This window comes from Cucurbita pepo, chromosome 6, assembly GCF_057944985.1.
Source record: "Cucurbita pepo subsp. pepo isolate OVF chromosome 6, ASM5794498v1, whole genome shotgun sequence".
Lineage (NCBI taxonomy): Eukaryota > Viridiplantae > Streptophyta > Magnoliopsida > Cucurbitales > Cucurbitaceae > Cucurbita > Cucurbita pepo.
In genome coordinates, this window is record NC_141803.1 from 5,319,034 (window position 1) to 5,336,569 (window position 17,536).

Sequence of the window (17,536 nt, forward strand, 5' to 3'; positions counted from 1 at the left end):
CAAAACAATAAAGAAATAAAAAAAAAGGAACCGGACCCACAACTTCACCTTGGTTGGAACCCAAATCGGTGAGCCTCACTGGTCTTTTGAACCATTCAAAAAGTCCACATTCTCAACCACCGCCACACCTATAACGTGTATGATAGAGAGATGTTTCTACACCAACCGACGTGGGATCTCACAATCCACCACTCCGAGGCCCAGCGTCATTGCTTGCACTCGTTCCCTTTTGTAATCGACGTGGAACCCCCCAATTCATCCCCCTTTGAGACCAGCGTCCTTACTAGTACACCGCTCGATGTCTAGCTCTGATACCTATTTCCTATAACGCCCATCTTCCTCTAACTCAAAATAGTTGTCCATTCCCCTTCGTTCCCTTTTGTAATCGATGTGGAATCCTCAATCCATCCCTCTTTAAGACCAGTGTTCTTGCTAGTAAACCGTCCGGTGTCTAGCTCTAATACCTATTCCCTACCACGACCATCATCCTCTAGCTCAAAATAATTATCCATCCCCCCTCGTTCCCTTCTACAATCGATGTGGAACCCTCAATCCATCCCCATTTGAGACCATCGTTCTTGCTAGTACACCGCCCGGTGTCTGGCTCTAATACCTATTCCCTACAACGCCCATCATCTTTTAGCTCAAAATAGTTGTCAATCCATGTCCATTCCCTTCTGTAACCGACGTGGAACCCCCAATCCATCCCTTTTCGAGACCAGCGTTCTTGCTAGTACACCACTCGGTGCCTGACTCTGATACCTATTCCCTACAACACCCATCATCTTTTAGCTCAAAATAGTTGTCCATCCCCGTCAGTTCCCTGTTGTAATCGATGTGGAACCCCCAATCCATCCCTCTTTGAGACCAATGTCCTTGCTAGTACACCGCTCCGTGTCTGGCTCTAATACCTATTCCCTACAACGGCCATCATCCTCTAGCTCAAAATAGTTGTCAATCTCCCTTTGTTTCCTATGCAGTATCTTTACTAGTACACCGCTCGATGTCGGGTTGTGATATCTATACCCTACCACGCCCATCATCATCCTCTAGCTCAAAATAGTTGTCCTCATCCACAAGTTAAGCCGGAATGAGCCCTCTTTTTGAGGAACTTTCAAATGTGACAATATCAAAATCTTCAGATTTTGCAGCTGGGGCCAATTTAAAGCTAAAGCAACCCCATGTGCTAACGAAGCCGCCCAGATTCAAGATTCCAGAAGAAAGAAGAAATAACCCATTAAATGTTTCATCAAATGGTGGGTTTCTGAGAAATTAGTGGCCTCCTCGTTGGGATTCTGAACCGCTTGAACGAGGTCTGTCTTTTGCTCTGTTCCTCGTACTTCTGGAAATCCTAGAATGTTTTTTGTCCCAAGAAAAACAAGCATTATACTGTAACTGCAGGTTGGAGAAGGAGAAGATGACAAAAGGAAACGATGGGAATGGGATCCCAGAGGAAGATTTTGAATCAAACTTCGACAAAAATGGTACGGATTATCCCTTGTTCTTCTTGTTCTTGTTCATGTTCTTGTTCTTGTTCATGTTCATGTTCTTGTTCTTGTTTATGAGCATTTTCAACCATTTTGGTAATGTGTAGGGGAGGAGAATGATAGCCCAATTGAGGAAGTGAGGCTCACAGTGCCACCAACGGATGACCCATTAGAGCTAGCCTTGACATTCAGGACATGGGTTCTTGGGCTAACATCTTGCTGTCTTTTGGCTTTTGTGAACCAATTCTTTGGTTTTCGCCAGAATCAGCTGTATGTTTCTTCAGTTTCTGCACAGATTCTTGTTCTTCCTCTGGGAAAGTTGATGGCTGCAACATTTCCAGCTACCCCACTTCGAATTCCACTCACTAAGTGGTCATTTTCGATGAATCCAGGGCCGTTTACTCTCAAAGAACATGTTTTGATCACCATTTTCGCCAATTCTGGATCGAATAGTGTTTATGCTTTGAATATCGTCACGATTGTTAAGGCGTTTTACCACAGAAATCTTCATCCTCTTGCAGCCATGTTGCTGTCCCAAACGACTCAGGTGAGGTGATTTCTTAGGTGTTGAGGATTGTTGAGAGAGAGTTCTAGAAATGATCGTGGGTTTATAAGTAAGTGTGGAGAGTCGTGATTCCTAACATGGTATTCGAGTTATGTTAGTAGGATCCTCAAATGTCGAAAAAAGAATTGTGAGCCTCGAAGGTGTAGTCAAAAGTGACTAAAGTGTAGAACAAAGGTGTACTTTGTTCGATGACTCCAAAGAAGGAGTCAGCCTCGATTAAGGGGGAGATTGTTTGAGGGCTCCATAGGCCTCAGGAGAGGCTCTATGTTATACTTTGTTTGAGAGGAGGATTGTTGAAGATTGTTGGGAGAGAGTCTCACACACCCACGTGCACCACCCCGCACATCGCCCCCTGCACATACCCTTAACTTAGCCATATCAATAGAATCCTCAAGTGTCGAACAAAGAAATTGCAAGCCTCGAAGGTTTAGTAAAAAGGGACTCATGTGTCGAACAAAAAGTGTACATTGTTCGATGACTCCCGAGAATGAGTCAAGCCTCGATTAAGGGGAGATCGTTCAAGGGCTCCATAGACCTCAGGGGAGGCTCTATGTTATACTTTGTTCGAGGGGAGGATTGTTAGGAGGGAGTCTCCATTGGTATGAGGTCTTTTGGGAAAACCAAAAGCAAACCACGAGAGCGTATACTCAAAGTAGACAATATCATACCATTATAGAGAGTCGTGATTCCAAACACAGGCTCATTAAGCCTCTCGATCTTTAGATTTCTTCATCTTCATTGTGCTTATAACATGCTTTTAGATATCAAAATCAAGAACAAACTCTTCCATGAACAGATGCTAGGCTATGGATGGGCTGGATTGTTCAGAAGATTCCTAGTTGACTCCCCTTACATGTGGTGGCCTGCAAATCTAGTTCAAGTCTCTCTATTCAGGTACATTCTTCAAGAACTGATACTCAAAACATCTATGAGTAGCAAAATTTGAATCAAGAACATGAACCTTACGACAGGGCATTACATGAAAAAGACAAGAGACCAAGAGGAGGACACACAAGGCTACAATTCTTCTTCATGGTTTTCATATCAAGTTTTGCTTACTACGTCGTCCCGAGCTACCTCTTCCCTTCAATATCATGCATCTCATTTGTTTGTTTGATATGGCGAAACTCCGTCACAGCCCAACAGATCGGTTCCGGCCTTCGTGGCCTTGGCATTGGCTCATTCGGGATCGACTGGTCGACCGTTGCTGGCTTCCTCGGAAGCCCTCTAGCCACACCTGGTTTCGCCATCGTCAACATCTTGATTGGTTTCGTCATGGTCGTTTATGTACTAAACCCCATTGTTTACTGGTTTAATCTTTATGAAGCTAAGCGATTCCCGATGATTTCAGCTCATACTTTCGACTTCACTGGAAGAACTTACAATATTTCTCGGATTCTTAATGCCAAAACGTTTGATATAGATCAAGCAAACTATGATGGCTATAGCAAACTCTATGTCAGTGCCTTCTTTGCTTTTAACTATGGGCTGAGTTTTGCCATTTTGACAGCAACTATCTCACATGTTGCTCTTTTTCATGGAAAGTAAGCTTCAAAAACACTTGAACCTTTTGAAACCAAGCCATTTCTTGGCTCATTTCACCATCTTTTTGTCCTTTTGTTGTCTGGGACAGAACAATCTGGCAGATGTGGATAAGGACAGCAAGTGCAGCTGGGGATCAGCTGGGAGATGTGCATACTAGACTGATGAAGAAGAATTACAAGCAAGTTCCTCAGTGGTGGTTCTATGTCGTGTTGATAATAATGATGGCGTTTGCGTTGTATGCTTGTGAAGGCTTTGATAAACAGCTCCAACTTCCTTGGTGGGGGATTTTATTAGCTTGTGGGATTGCTCTGTTCTTCACCTTACCCATTGGGATCATTCAAGCAACTACCAATGTGGTATGTTCATAACGACGTATTCGAAACATCGAGATTGAAATATCAGTGTGTTAATGTTCTGCTTAACAATGATGTGCAGCAACCAGGGCTTAACGTGGTTACCGAGCTGATTATTGGGTATATTTATCCCGGGAGGCCGCTAGCTAACGTGACGTTCAAGACGTATGGATATATCAGTATGTCACAAGCTCTTATGTTTCTTAGTGACTTCAAATTAGGCCACTATATGAAGATTCCCCCGAGATCAATGTTCCTAGTTCAGGTAGTTCTTTGTTCTTTTCGCTTGATTCTGTTAGAAATCACGGATCTCCATAATGGTATGATATTGTCCACTTTGAGCATAAGCTTGTGTGGCTTTGCTTTGGGCTTCCCCGAAAGGCCTCAATAGAGATGTATTCAATCCTCCCCTCGAACAAAGTACACCATAGAGCCTCCCCTAAGGTCTATGTAGCCCTCGAGCAGTCTCCTTTTAATTGAGGCTTGACTCCTTCGAGGTTAACAATTTCTTTGTTTGACGTCTGAGGATTCTATTGACATGGCTAAAGTAAGGGCATGACTCTGATACCATGTTAGGAATTACTGATCTCCACAATGGTATGATATTGTCCACTTTGAGCATAAGCTCTCATAGCTTTGCTTTAGGCTTCCCCAAAAGGTCTCGTACCAATTGAGACGTATTCCTTACTTATAAACCCATGATCATCCTCTACATAACGTTCTTTTGTTCTTTCAGTTAGTTGGAACAGTAGTTGCTTCAAGTGTCTACTTCGGCACGGCCTGGTGGCTTCTTACAACCGTCGACCACATCTGCGACCCAGCCTTGCTTCCCGAAGGAAGTCCATGGACATGCCCGGGTGACGACGTGTTCTACAACGCATCCATCATATGGGGAGTCGTCGGGCCACTCCGAATGTTCGGAAAGTTAGGCGTTTACCCCGAGATGAACTGGTTCTTCCTTGTTGGCTTACTTGCTCCTGTTCCTGTCTGGTGGCTATCCCGCAAGTTTCCCGACCAAGAGTGGATTAGGCTTATAAACATGCCCATCATCTTTGGAGGTGGCTTGGGCATTCCACCAGCTAGAGCAGTGAACTACCTGACATGGGGGGCTGTCGGGATTTTCTTTAACTTCTATGTCTACAGGAAGTACAAGGGATGGTGGGCTAGGCATAACTATATCTTGTCGGCTGCTTTGGATGCTGGGGTTGCTTTCATGGGGGTTCTTATATATTTTACCCTTCAATCGAAGGATATAATTGGTCCGAACTGGTGGGGGCTCGACAGCACGGACCGTTGTCCATTGGCCACGTGTCCTACTGCGCCCGGGATCGTGGTTAAAGGCTGCCCTGTTCATTGAAGTTCTGTCTGTAATAGAAGGTGTGGGTGTCTGTTGTATGTTGATAGCATATTGTTGGATTCATTAGTTTACTAAGAATCAGCATTTGTAATCGCATCAAGAATGAGAAGCGTTTTTGAAATAATGGTATCGGTTTTTATCATGAACGGCTCGCTTTCTGGTATTGACAACTGAGATGATCTTCATAGTAGCGACAATCCTTCTTCATGATCCTAATAACGATATGTTTGTATGGAAACTTTTCTTTTTGGTCGTCTCCTTAAGCAATGCCATTAAGACGTTGAGTGTCACGGTATTGCTTGTCCAAGACGTGTTGTCTATGGTTGTATGTTGGATGTCCCGGTTATGCTTGTCTAAGACGTGTTTGTCCATGGTCACATGTGATGTCCCACATTGGTTGGGGAGGAGAACAAAACATCATTTATGAGGGTGTGGAAACCTTTCTCTAGTAGACGCGTTTTAAACCCTTGAGGGGAAGCCCGAAAGGGAAAGCCCAAAGAGGACAATATCCGCTAGTAGTGGATCTAGGCCGTTACAAATGGTATTAGAGCCAGACATCGGACAATGTGTTAGCCTTCTCACTGTTCTCTGAAGGGGGGTAGACATGAGGCGGTGTGCCAGTAAAGACGCTGGGCCCTAGACATGAGGCGGTGTGCCAGTAAGGACGCTGGGCCCCGAAGGGGGGTGGATTTGGTGGCGGTCCCACATCGATTGGAAGAAGGAAAGAGTTCCAGCGAGGACGCTAGCCTCGAAGGGGGGTGGACTGTGATGTCCCACATTGGTTGGGGAGGAGAACAAAACACCATTTATAACGGTGTGGAAACCTTCCTCTAGTAGACTCGTTTTAAAGCCTGAGGGGAAGCCCGAAAGGGAAAGCCCAAAGAGGACAATTTCTGCTAGCGGTGGATCTGGGCCGTTACATCGCATACTTAAAGATAACTCTTTAATATTTCATGTTGTGTCATATATGATGGTGTATGACTGTTTACCGAAATCATGTCTATACCCGTCAGGGTTAAAATGCCCCAAGATGTATTATAGGGGAATGTGACTTGTCGTCAACTCTCCCTACTTGGATTTTGTATGACTATTTGGTGAAATCACGTCTGGGCCTACTAGACCTCAATCGTCTTAAAATGTACTATAGGAGGATGCAACTAGTTGTCAAATTCTCCCTACTTGAAGTTGTATGTTACTTTAGCCGTTGTATTGTATTTCTTCATTCACGTTTTCTAATCTCGCAAACGTGACTTGACACCGAGCGTACGTCGACGTTGTCCACGACGTTCGAATTTCTCACAGCTGATTTGTTCATTGAGTTTGAACAAGTGGCGCACAGTCACTTTTCCGCTGCCGTAAAAAGTGCGATTGTGACATTGAACAAATATCGTTCCAGCTTCATTGGCTCCAGCAACTTCTCCCATGTCTTGAATGTTACCTTAGTTTGAGGTGTCGGGTGGCTTCTTCAACTATGTCTCCCAATGAAAGATCACTCAATTGGGCTTGACTAGCACAACAACGATTGTGCACCACTTATTATAACTTAGCGAATAAGTTAGTCGTGTGAGATTTGAACTTCGCAGACAATATTGGCTTATGCTCGAGTCTTAGGTCATGTTTGAGACAAATGTTTTAGAAAATGTGAGCGAGAAAATGCATTGAAAACAATGTTTCGGACTAAAAGAAAATAAGTAACAACCACACCTTTGATAACATATAACCATACGGGGATGTCACGTCTCTCTATAGTATATTTTGGGGCACTTTACCCCTAGCGGGTCTAGACATGATTTTGTTGACCGGTTATACATCTCCGTACTGACATGATAAGAACAGTAAAGGTTATATAACATAAAAGCAAGTAAAAAGGTTTAGAACGGGTATACGTTCATAGACAACACGGCTTAGACAAGCATGACCGAGACATCCGACATAGGTTCTTCGGGGCCCAAATTTTGAGTACTCCTCTCTTTAGACAGTTTAAAGTCGTTATCCTCTTCCAATTTGGAAGCATCATAAAAACCCTAAATCGACGATCCTTTTTCTTCGTCTCCACGGTGTTATCGATCTTCTTCGACAGCGGAAGAAAAGTTCAGCCGGTGGCCAAATTTCTGATGGCGTCCAAATCGAAGAGCGAAAACCCTCACACGGGTGATGGCGCTAGTCCCGGGTTTGTGTCTGTGCCTTTCTCGATTGATTTACGTTCGGTGTTTCTCTGAGAAAGTTTCGAGTTGGGGCTTTTAAGCATCAGATTTTAATTACTATATGCCTTCCCCTGATTACGCCTGCTAGTCGGTTCCTTTGTCTCAATTTATTTAGATCTTGATTTTGTGTTCTCATTTTTTTTTGTTGTTGCTATTTTTGTTTTTCCCAGGAAGATTTTCATTGGAGGATTGGCGAAAGATACAACTTACAGTGAGTTCTTGTTTACTTTTAATTATAAATTCTTTTCGTAGGATTGGAGTTTCTGTAAGTGTGCTTAATTCTGCTGAAAATGCCTGTTTTTCTTGATGGGTGTTCTTTTTTGTATGGCTTGTGCTTTAGCAGTTGTTTATACTTCAACTATATCTGTTGAAGAGCTTATTAAATGAGTTCTTTGTTTGCTAAGTCTGTAAGTTAATTAAATGCAATGTTAGTTTAAATCCGACCGTAGCTGATGTTCTTTTCATTGTGTTTTTGTGAAAAAACAGCTCAATTCAACAAGCATTTTGGGACGTATGGAGAGATAACTGACTCGGTGATCATGAAAGATCGGTATACGGGACAGCCAAGAGGTTTTGGGTTTATCACTTATGCTGATCCTTCTGTGGTTGACAAGGTTATCGAATATACACATGTCATCAATGGGAAACAAGTTCGTGATCCTATTTGTTTTGTGTTTCTTACTGGCTTACCAAACATTCTATTCCACTTGATTGTTAAATGGCGTTTAAATTTATTTGCTTTCCATGGTCTTATAAGATTAATTACGAGTCCTTTTCCGAACTCCGTTGGTTGGTTAATATTTTTTTCTTTGCTACCCCCCACGTTCTCGTCTTTCATGGTACACTTGTAATATGATCTGTTGTTGCATAAATTTAGGATTTAATGATTTTCTATACCTGTGACTTACTTTGGTATATGGAAGTAGGTTGAAATTAAGAGAACCATCCCTAAAGGACACGGTCAGTCGAAGGATTTTAAGACGAAGAAGATATTTGTTGGTGGGATTCCATCAACAGTTACTGAAGGTAGGGTACCAATATTTGTTATATTTCTATACCTGTGACTTACTTGGGTATATTTGCATGTTTTCTTTAATTGGTGGTACCAATATTTGTTTCATTCATTTTTTTCTCGTCTTCTCATATGTCTTGCTTGTAGATGAGTTTAAACATTTATTTTCCTAATTTATTCATTTTTCTCATATTGTGGTAGTTTATATGTCGTGTGTTTAATCTGGCTATTACATTTCTTGCTTGTAGATGAGTTTAATAATTTCTTTTCCAAGTATGGGAAAGTCGCGGAACACCAAATTATACGTGACCATGAAACCAACCGCTCGCGAGGCTTTGGATTTATAGTTTTTGAGGAGGAAGAAGTTGTAGATGAAATTTTATCCAATGGAAATATGATAGATATGTCTGGTACCCAGGTGAGCTTATATCAATGGAATGCAATTGAGCCGAGTGTAAACAGAATTCTGTTTCCCATGAATTTTACACCGCCATATTCTCCAGTTTTAATAATAATGGACGATTTTCAACCTTTTCATTGTATACAAATGTATCTTTTAAGCATTATGCTGTTAGTCATGTCTTTTCTATACTAGTTTTAGGTGGAGTAACTTACAGGTATAGATCTTCTAAGGCAAGGGCTATCAGAATAGTTAAATTTTGGAAGATTTAGGTTGACTAAGTTACTTTCTTGTAGGTGGAGATCAAGAAAGCTGAACCAAAGAAATCCTCAAACCCACCACCTGCTTCTGCATATGGTAGCAATTCTAGGTCTCGTTCATTCAATGATGGCTTTGGTGGATATGGCAGTTCTTATGGGGACTTTGATGCAGGCTTTGGACCTGGTCCCTTTAGGACCCCAGGTGGTCTTGGTTCTAGGATAGGGAGCGGGTATGGTTATGGCAGTAGTGGTGATTTTGGCGGAGGTTATGGAGGTTTTGGAGGCAATAGCTTAGGTGGCTACCGAGGTGAATCGTCCCTTGGTTATTCTAGTAGATTTGGACCTTACAGTGGTGGTTTTGGTGGGGGATATGGCACAAGTGGCTTAGGAGGATATGGCCGAGGGGTTGATGGCTATGGGAGCTATGGAACTTCCAGTTATGGTGGAGGTTACGACTCCGGTCCTGGTGCTAGTTATGGAGGAGCAAGTGGTTTGTATGGAAGGGGAGGCTATAGTGGGGGTAGTCGATATCATCCTTACGCAAGGTAGAATCATTGCATAGTCAGTACCATCCATCCCTTTGCAAGCTAGTAAAGAAGTCTCACTCCATTGCTGTCTTGCTTAGATTTGCCATAGAGTCTTCAATCACAGGTTCCTATAGTTTTGTGAGCCGTCCCAAGGAAGCTATTTAAAGACCAGAAGAGTGTATTAGACATTTTATTGTATGGTTTTTAGACACTATCATGTAGAGACTACTATGGTTGTCCCGATCTAGTACGATTTTAATTTAGCATGCCATGGTGTAGGCTTTAGCATATACTTCTTCTTGGCTGTGTTTATTCCTCACATTAGTTCAATATCTAGATAGGTTTTTTTATGTTCTATAAATATGCTCTAGTTTCCGCTCGTACTTTAGTTTGTCGATGATAGACTGTTGGTAGGAGAAGAAAAACTCCTAGCTCTACTAGTTTAGAGGATTGTTTCGGGGAGGGAGCAGGAAATCTACAATGAGAAAGATCCCTTGTGGATTTCTGGAGTGTCATTGAAGCTATAGGGCAGCTATCACAGTTGGAAGCCCCCGTGGTTGTTCGTCTGAGTACTCTCCGTCCGCGTATCTCACACTCCCAAAGCTGATTTTGGCTTTCATCTTTCATTTGCCTTTCCTTCATTTTTCTTTCGAGATATAGGTCGGCTTTGTGCATCTTGATGTTTGCCGGGGTGCTCCTAAAGGAATGTCCTTCCGGTGGGTTGTTCTCTTCTTTGTCTTTTCCATCAGTGTCAGAAAATCTCTTTTTGCAATGCAATATATTAGTCTCTTTCTCTCGGCTTCTGTCTTTGAAGCGGTGTTTACTATTAAGCCTACGCCCATTCCTTTCAAGCTTGATTCCGTCCTTAGACTCGTTATGTTGTTCGACTGAACTCGTCGACTCTGCGCTCTATTTGGTTGGAATCCGGTTCGATAACCTTCTCTCATAGATTCCCTTCACCAAGTTATGTAATCCATATTCTTGTATGTCTTCTTCTGCAATTTTGTAATTATATTCTTGTATGTCTTCTTCTGCAATTTTGTAAATTACAGTGCAGTTGAAATGTTTGTATATAATATATTGATTTGTAATTTATTAGTGACCAAATTGCTTTTTGTATATAATATATGTTGGGTTGTGACGATCCTATTTTTTAAGGTTGCCACGTATGCATGACTAAAACGATTAGAAAACAATCATTTTAAACGTTTCATAAAAGGTATTATGAGCTTAACATTCATAATAAATATTTTAAAATAATGTTGTCGTTAAAATAAAGAGCTAAATGATAGTGAATAAAATAAAATAAAATAAAATAAATCATGATGTAACCTAAGGTTACTAAAAAGGTAGGATTGCAATTATCTTAACTTAGGTTCTATGAGGTGTTTTATGTATGATCGCATGTTTTCAACTATATGATCTCATGACCTTGACATGCTCATGACAAGTCTTAATGGGAACTTAAGCTCCATTCATATTTTTCGTCCATCTTTGTGGCTTTGTTGAACATTAGACGAGGTTTGCCTTTGTGTAAATTCAAGCTATTTTGGCCACACTTGCTCCTTGTGTGTGCATGTTCAATTGTCTGCAGTTTTAGCCATGTTGCCTAAGTCTTTCGGCTCGATCTTGTCTTACTTTTGGCCAAGATCTCTTGTAACCATCGTTGGGTCTTATCGTTATCTAGGTTCCCATTCGAACAATTCGTGCATTATGATGTCGTCTCATATTTCAGGACAGTTCGACCATCTTGGCTTGTTCAAATATATTGAACGGAAGTGACTCACATGTCATTCATATCGTCTAGACATCCCAATCATCCATCTATGTGGGTTCTATCGAGGCATTGGACCATCCCGTGTTCTTGCTTAATCATTTAAAAAAAAAAAAATTTGGCTAGCAGCTGCATCATCCAACCTCTAACACATGGGTTGAGGCACAATGTTGACAAACACGTTCCATTCGAAGCACATATCGAAATGGATAGACCCCTTGTCTGTCTTACGTGTGTGATCACAACCTATTTTCTTTGAGTGAGGTTGTGACACCTAAAACAAGAGTAGCACACGACTTAAGTATTTTGAGAAATGCTCAATAAACAACCCATTGTTGGGGTCAGAAAATGCAAGGTGACAGGGTGAGACTCATCATCTTAAAAACATCATGGCATGGCCATTGACTTTTCTTTCCGGTCCAGGTAGTGTTGGATGTGTAACGTGTAACTTCACTACACACAACCCATGCATGTGCACATAGTCCTACCAGACGAGCTCATATACATGTTCCTAAGCCTAGCTCGTTAGACTATCACTCACTAACAGGCTACCCGACACCACAAATGAAAATGTCCCACATAACATCACGATGAACACAAATGTCCTAAGATACACATTCGTACTAATAATAACGAAAAAGTATTATCATACATATGACACACAAAAATGTGTAACATCCTCATAACTTAAAATCATTACACATAATTTCTGTCCAATCTTTCGTATATAATATAGCTTACCTGATATGATATATTGAAGTTTATGCATCATAGATTACCAACATCACAAACATTAATCTACAACATTACATAACACGACATAACATAGTATGACATAACACAACAGATCGAACAACCATAATAACAGTGAACTTATTTTTGAAAATTTTAAGGTATTTTTGAAATTCGTTAAAAGTTTAAAGGTATTTTTGAGAGAGTTATGATGAGAAGGTTGCTGTGAAGGTGACAGCATAAAAGATAGCAAACGACAATAACTAACACAGTTATAACCCCCAAAAGGCCGATTCTCTCTGAGTTCTCTCCCTCTTCTTTTTCTCTCCCTCTGTTATTGCCATTCTCCTCTTCATCGGACGCCATTTCTCTGTCACTTCCACCTCCCCTGCCAATGGAGCTCGTCCCTTACTCAGACCCATCTTCCAATTCCAATTCCAATTCCAATTCCAATCCCAATTCCTCCAGCCCTCCATGGCAGGACATGTTCAGATCCGCCTCCGTTCGGAAACCAAGCCCCGACCCTCAAAACCACCACCACCACCACCACCAACAATCATCCAAACTCCCGTCGCAATCCGATTCCGATTCCGATTCCTCCTTTTCCGGCGATCCTCAGGTCCGTCTCGCCCTTTACATCGCCATGGCTCACGCCGGCCTCGCCTTCACCATTCTCACTCTCTACGCCGTCGGTCGTCTCCTCGAAGCCTATCTCCGCCCCCTTCAATGGGCCGTCCTCTGTTCTATTCCTCTTCGCGGCGTTCAACAAACCCTTGAAGGTTTCTGGTCCGAACCCCTTAAATTAGGCCTCACCGAAACCATTCTCGCCATCCCGGTTGCTGTTTTTCAGGTTTTTGTTGGAACCCTTGTTCAATTTCGTGAAGTTTGTGTTCGTGTTGTTCTTAGGAGGAAGAAACCAGGGCATATTAGACGGAAACAGAGCGTGTTTTCTAAGTTATTGCGATGGCTTGTTTCGTTTTGGATTTTTATACTTGCGTATGAGAATTTTGGTGTTGTTGGGTCTGTTTCGCTTCTTGGATTAGGGTTCTTGTTTAGTTCCAAATCTGTGGATTCTACTATGTATAATGTTTCTTCATTTCGTAGCCTGAGCTTTCGTCGTACTGCTGTTAGTTCATTTTTCACTACAGGGGTTTTGAAAAGATTGAAAACCATTGTTGCTATTGGGTTAATTGTTGCTATGATTCTTGCGTTCTTGGCTGGTTTGGTGTTTTTCTCTTACAAAATTGGAGTTGAAGGGAAAGATGCTATGATTTCATTGAAAATACATGTAGAACAAAGCAACTATGCTGAGAGAATTGGGGTTAAGAAATGGATGGAAGACAATGATATGGCTGGGATGATTGATAGCTACACCTCCAAATTTTATGATGCAGTGTTGGAACAGATAGATAGCTTGGCTATGCAGTATAATATCACTGAGTTTGTCACTGGGATTAAGCATTTGGCTTTATCATCGTCTCGTGCTAACTCATCGGGGCCTTCGACTTCTCTAATGACTCCATCGCCTTACACGCACAAGCTTATGAGCTTGAGAAACCGGATTAGTAACAAGGAATGGGGTCAGATTTATACAGAGCTTGATGCAATTATTAGGGAGTTGATAATCACTAGGGAGGATTTACTCGAGAAAGCGAAAGAATTAGCCGTTCAAGGGATGGATATTTCGCAACGAGTCTTCGCTAGTAGTGTGTCGGTACTAGGAGGCAGTGCTAAGCTTATGCTTTCCATTGGTAGTTCTATCATTTCAGGAGCAGCTGAGATTTTTAACTTTGTTTCTCATTCAATGGTGTTCTTTTGGGTTCTTTATTATCTTATTACTTCTGAATCTGGTGGTGTGACTGAACAAGTTATATATATGCTTCCGATTGAAGAATCAGCTCGAATTCGATGCGTTGAAGTTCTTGATAATGCGATCTCGGGTGTTCTTTTGGCTACAGCACAGATTGCTATCTATCAAGGATGTCTTACATGGCTGTTGCTTAGACTATTTGAAATACATTTCTTGTATGTGTCTACTGTTCTTGCATTTCTCAGTCCTCTTTTCCCAATCTTTCCATATTGGTTTGCAACAATTCCAGCAGCCTTGCAGCTGTTGTTGGAAGGTAGATATGTTGTGGCTCTGTGTTTGTCTATTATTCATCTCGCGCTTATGGATTACGGCGTCTCGGAAATCCAAGAGGGCACGCCTGGTCACAGTGAATACCTTATGGGACTTAGCATCATTGGTGGGATGACTTTGTTTTCATCTGCATTGGAGGTACCCTTTCTTTTCCTTTATCGACTTTATGTTGCATTTTCACGTGTTTCTGCTTAGGGAAATCGAGTGTGATAATTTTAGTTTCTAAATGTGAGATCCTACATCGGTTGGAGAGGGGAACGAAACATTCTTTATATAGATGTGGAAACCTCTCCCTAGCAGATGTGTTTTAAATATCTTGAGTGGAAGCTCGAAAGGAAAAGTCCGAAGAGGATAATATCTGCTAGCTGTGGACTTGGGCTGTTACAAATGATATTAGAGCTAGACACTGGGCGGTGTGTTAGTGAAGACGACGAGCCCTGAAGAGGGTGGTCACAAAGCGGTGTGTTGGCAAGGATGCTGGGTCCCGAAAGGGGTGGATTGGGGGTCCCACATCGATTGGAGAAGGGAACGAGTGCCAGCGAGGACGCTGGGCTCCGAAGGGGTGGATTGTGAGATCCCATATCGGTTGGAGAGGGGAACAAAAGATTCTTTATAAGGGTGTGGAAACCTCTCCCTAGCCGATGTGTTTAAAAAACCTTGAGTGGAAGCTCGAAAGGGAAAGTCCAAAGAGGACAATATCTGCTAATGGTGGGTTTGGGCTGTTACAAATGATATCAGAGCCAGACACGGGGCGGTGTGCCATCATGGATGTTGGGCTCCGAAGGGGGGTGAATTGGGGATCCCACATCGATTAGAGAAGGGAATGAGTGCTAGCGAGGACGTTGGGCCTCGAAGGGGGATGGATTGTGAGATCCCACATCAGTTGGAGAGAGGAACAAAACATTCTTTATAAGGGTGTGGAAACCTCTCCCTAGTAGAAAGAGAAAACCCAAAGAGGGCCGTATCTGCTAGCATTGATTTGACTAATTAGAAGATTTTCTCGTAATCGTTCAGCTTCGGGTTCCCTCAAACTCAGAGGGTTCTCCTTCCGTTGTTATTTCACTTATCAATGAAACTCTCATTTCTCCCTAAAAAAAAACGACGAAAAGATCATAAGTCGAAGTTATTCTCACAGGGTGCGATTATGGGACCGTTGATTACGACGGTCGTGATAGCTCTGAAGGATTTGTACGTGGAATTTGTTCTTGGTGAAAATAAGGGAAAGGAGAAGGAGAAAGAAAAGGATAAGTTAAAGCGCAGCTAGACACAGCAGTTACTTTTGTTTGTAAATTATGGTTGCTGCAAACTCTATCAGTCTTTACAAGCCATTCCTACAGCTGCAGAGTTTACCTATTACTTTGTATGAAATTTGTAAGTTATGTTTATTCATTACACTTGTTTTGTGGTATCACATTTTCCCACTGTAAAATCATTTTGTTTTTGAGAGAAATATATATATATATATATATATGAAGTCATATAACAATATTGTTATATGTATTACTTTCCGAGAGCTTCTTACTGTATTCATGATGCTGGTCGGGTCGGTAAGTACTTGTCGTTTTTCCTTGTTATACGTATTCCTTTTCGAGAGCTTTTCTCTGTATTCATGATGCTGATATGGTCGGTAAGTACTCATCGTCTTTCCTTGTTATACGTATTACTGTATTCATGATGCTGGTCAGGTTGGTAAGTACTTGTCGTCTTTCCTGATTATACGTATTCCTTTTCGAGAGTTTTTCTCTGTATTCATGATGTTGATCAGGTCAGTAAGTACTCATCATCTTTGCTTGTTATACGTACTATTGTATTCATGATGTTGGTCAGGTCGGTAAGTACTCGTCGTCTTTCCTTATCGAGAGTTTTTCTCTGTATTTATGATGCTGATCAGGTCGGTAAGTACTCATCGTCTTTCCTTGTTATATGTATTATTGTATTCATGATGCTAATTGGGTCGGTAAGTACTCGTCATCTTTCCTTATTATACGTATTCCTTTTTCGAGAGCTTTTCTTTGTATTCATGATGTTGATCTTGTCGGTAAGTACTCATCGTCTTTCCTTGTTATACGTATTACTGTATTCATGATGCTGGTCAAGTCAGTAAGTACTCGTTGTCTTTCCTTATTATACGTATTCCTTTTCGAGAGCTTCTCACTGTATTCATGATGCTGATTTGGTTGGTAAGTACTCATCGTCTTTCCTTGTTATACGTATTATTGTATTCATGATGTTGGTCAGGTCGGTAAGTACTTGTCGTCTTTCCTTGTTATACGTATTACTTTCTAAGAGCTTCTCATTGTATGCATGATATTGGTCGGGTTGGTAAGTATTCATCGTCCATTCTTATTATATGTATTACTTTTCGAGAGCTTCTCACTGTATTCATGATGATGGTCAAGTCAGTAAGTACTCATTGTCTTTCCTTGTTATGCGTATTATTTTTCGAGAGCTTCTCATTGTATCCATGTTGTTGGTCAGGTTGGTAAATAACTCATCGTCTTTCCTTATTATACGTATTACTTTTCGAGAGCTTCTCACTGTATTCATGATACTGGTCGGATTGATAAGTACTTATCGTCTTTCCTTGTTATACATATTACCTTCTTGATGTTAGTCGAGTCGGTAAGGATATTTATTAACAAAACCTTCGAATCTAAAGAACCAAAATTACAATTTAACGATTCTTTGAAAGTATTATAAATGATATATCAAATTATCATATGGCTAGGATTGAGTAGAATCTAGAAACTTTTCCAATTTTACCCTTTGACCAATGTGCCACGTGGCAAACAAACAATCAAGTGCTCGAGTGTAGGCTTACGTCATATCTGTTATTTTCATGTAGGTTTCAGAATTTGATGAGTTGGCTGGTGGTTCTTTGCCACGTGTACATGGAAATTTCTCGTAACTAATTGGGAATTCGGGATATGATAGTGATTTCACACATATTTACATTCTTATCTAATTTTGACATTATAATATAATATATATATATATATATATTTATTTATTTATTTATTGAATTTTTCTTAGTATGAATTAAATTATTACAAATTTAAATTATAACGAAAGTTTTGAATGAAATTGTTAAAAAACAGAACTTTTTAACAAAAAATAAAATTCTTGAAATATATATATATAATATTTATCTATCTATCGGGATGTTCATATGATCTAATA

At 41.1% G+C, this 17,536-nt stretch overlaps 3 protein-coding genes across 3 annotated transcripts; all 3 read left to right on the plus strand.

Annotated features, from left to right (window-relative positions):
• Positions 1 to 1,100: 1,100 nt before the first annotated feature.
• LOC111797189 (oligopeptide transporter 1) lies at positions 1,101 to 5,453 on the plus strand. The gene is made up of 8 exons (XM_023680134.2): positions 1,101 to 1,313; positions 1,402 to 1,484; positions 1,595 to 2,034; positions 2,849 to 2,946; positions 3,024 to 3,596; positions 3,686 to 3,953; positions 4,033 to 4,215; positions 4,687 to 5,453. The coding sequence occupies exons 2-8, from the start codon at positions 1,418 to 1,420 to the stop codon at positions 5,305 to 5,307; spliced, it is 2,250 nt and encodes a 749-aa protein (XP_023535902.2). The 5' UTR covers positions 1,101 to 1,313; positions 1,402 to 1,417; the 3' UTR covers positions 5,308 to 5,453.
• Positions 5,454 to 7,295: 1,842 nt separating this feature from the next.
• Positions 7,296 to 10,456, plus strand: LOC111797065 (heterogeneous nuclear ribonucleoprotein 1-like). Its single transcript, XM_087124397.1, has 6 exons — positions 7,296 to 7,477; positions 7,682 to 7,722; positions 7,998 to 8,161; positions 8,438 to 8,537; positions 8,772 to 8,941; positions 9,220 to 10,456. The coding sequence occupies exons 1-6, from the start codon at positions 7,422 to 7,424 to the stop codon at positions 9,730 to 9,732; spliced, it is 1,044 nt and encodes a 347-aa protein (XP_086980523.1). The 5' UTR covers positions 7,296 to 7,421; the 3' UTR covers positions 9,733 to 10,456.
• A 2,030-nt stretch (positions 10,457 to 12,486) lies between these two features.
• On the plus strand, positions 12,487 to 15,869 carry LOC111797567 (uncharacterized). Its single transcript, XM_023680613.2, has 2 exons — positions 12,487 to 14,494; positions 15,492 to 15,869. The coding sequence occupies exons 1-2, from the start codon at positions 12,611 to 12,613 to the stop codon at positions 15,618 to 15,620; spliced, it is 2,013 nt and encodes a 670-aa protein (XP_023536381.2). The 5' UTR covers positions 12,487 to 12,610; the 3' UTR covers positions 15,621 to 15,869.
• The last annotated feature ends 1,667 nt before the right edge of the window (positions 15,870 to 17,536 follow it).

Coding starts and splice junctions, on each gene's coding strand:
- LOC111797065 (XM_087124397.1), top strand. CDS start 7,422: ATGGCGTCCAAATCGAAGAGCGAAAACCCTCACACGGGTGATGGCGCT. Junction 7,723..7,997: donor GGCGAAAGATACAACTTACA/GTGAGTTCTTGT, acceptor GTGAAAAAACAG/CTCAATTCAACAAGCATTTT. Junction 8,942..9,219: donor TAGATATGTCTGGTACCCAG/GTGAGCTTATAT, acceptor ACTTTCTTGTAG/GTGGAGATCAAGAAAGCTGA.
- LOC111797189 (XM_023680134.2), top strand. CDS start 1,418: ATGACAAAAGGAAACGATGGGAATGGGATCCCAGAGGAAGATTTTGAA. Junction 2,035..2,848: donor TGCTGTCCCAAACGACTCAG/GTGAGGTGATTT, acceptor TTCCATGAACAG/ATGCTAGGCTATGGATGGGC. Junction 2,947..3,023: donor GTTCAAGTCTCTCTATTCAG/GTACATTCTTCA, acceptor ACCTTACGACAG/GGCATTACATGAAAAAGACA.
- LOC111797567 (XM_023680613.2), top strand. CDS start 12,611: ATGGAGCTCGTCCCTTACTCAGACCCATCTTCCAATTCCAATTCCAAT. Junction 14,495..15,491: donor TGTTTTCATCTGCATTGGAG/GTACCCTTTCTT, acceptor TTATTCTCACAG/GGTGCGATTATGGGACCGTT.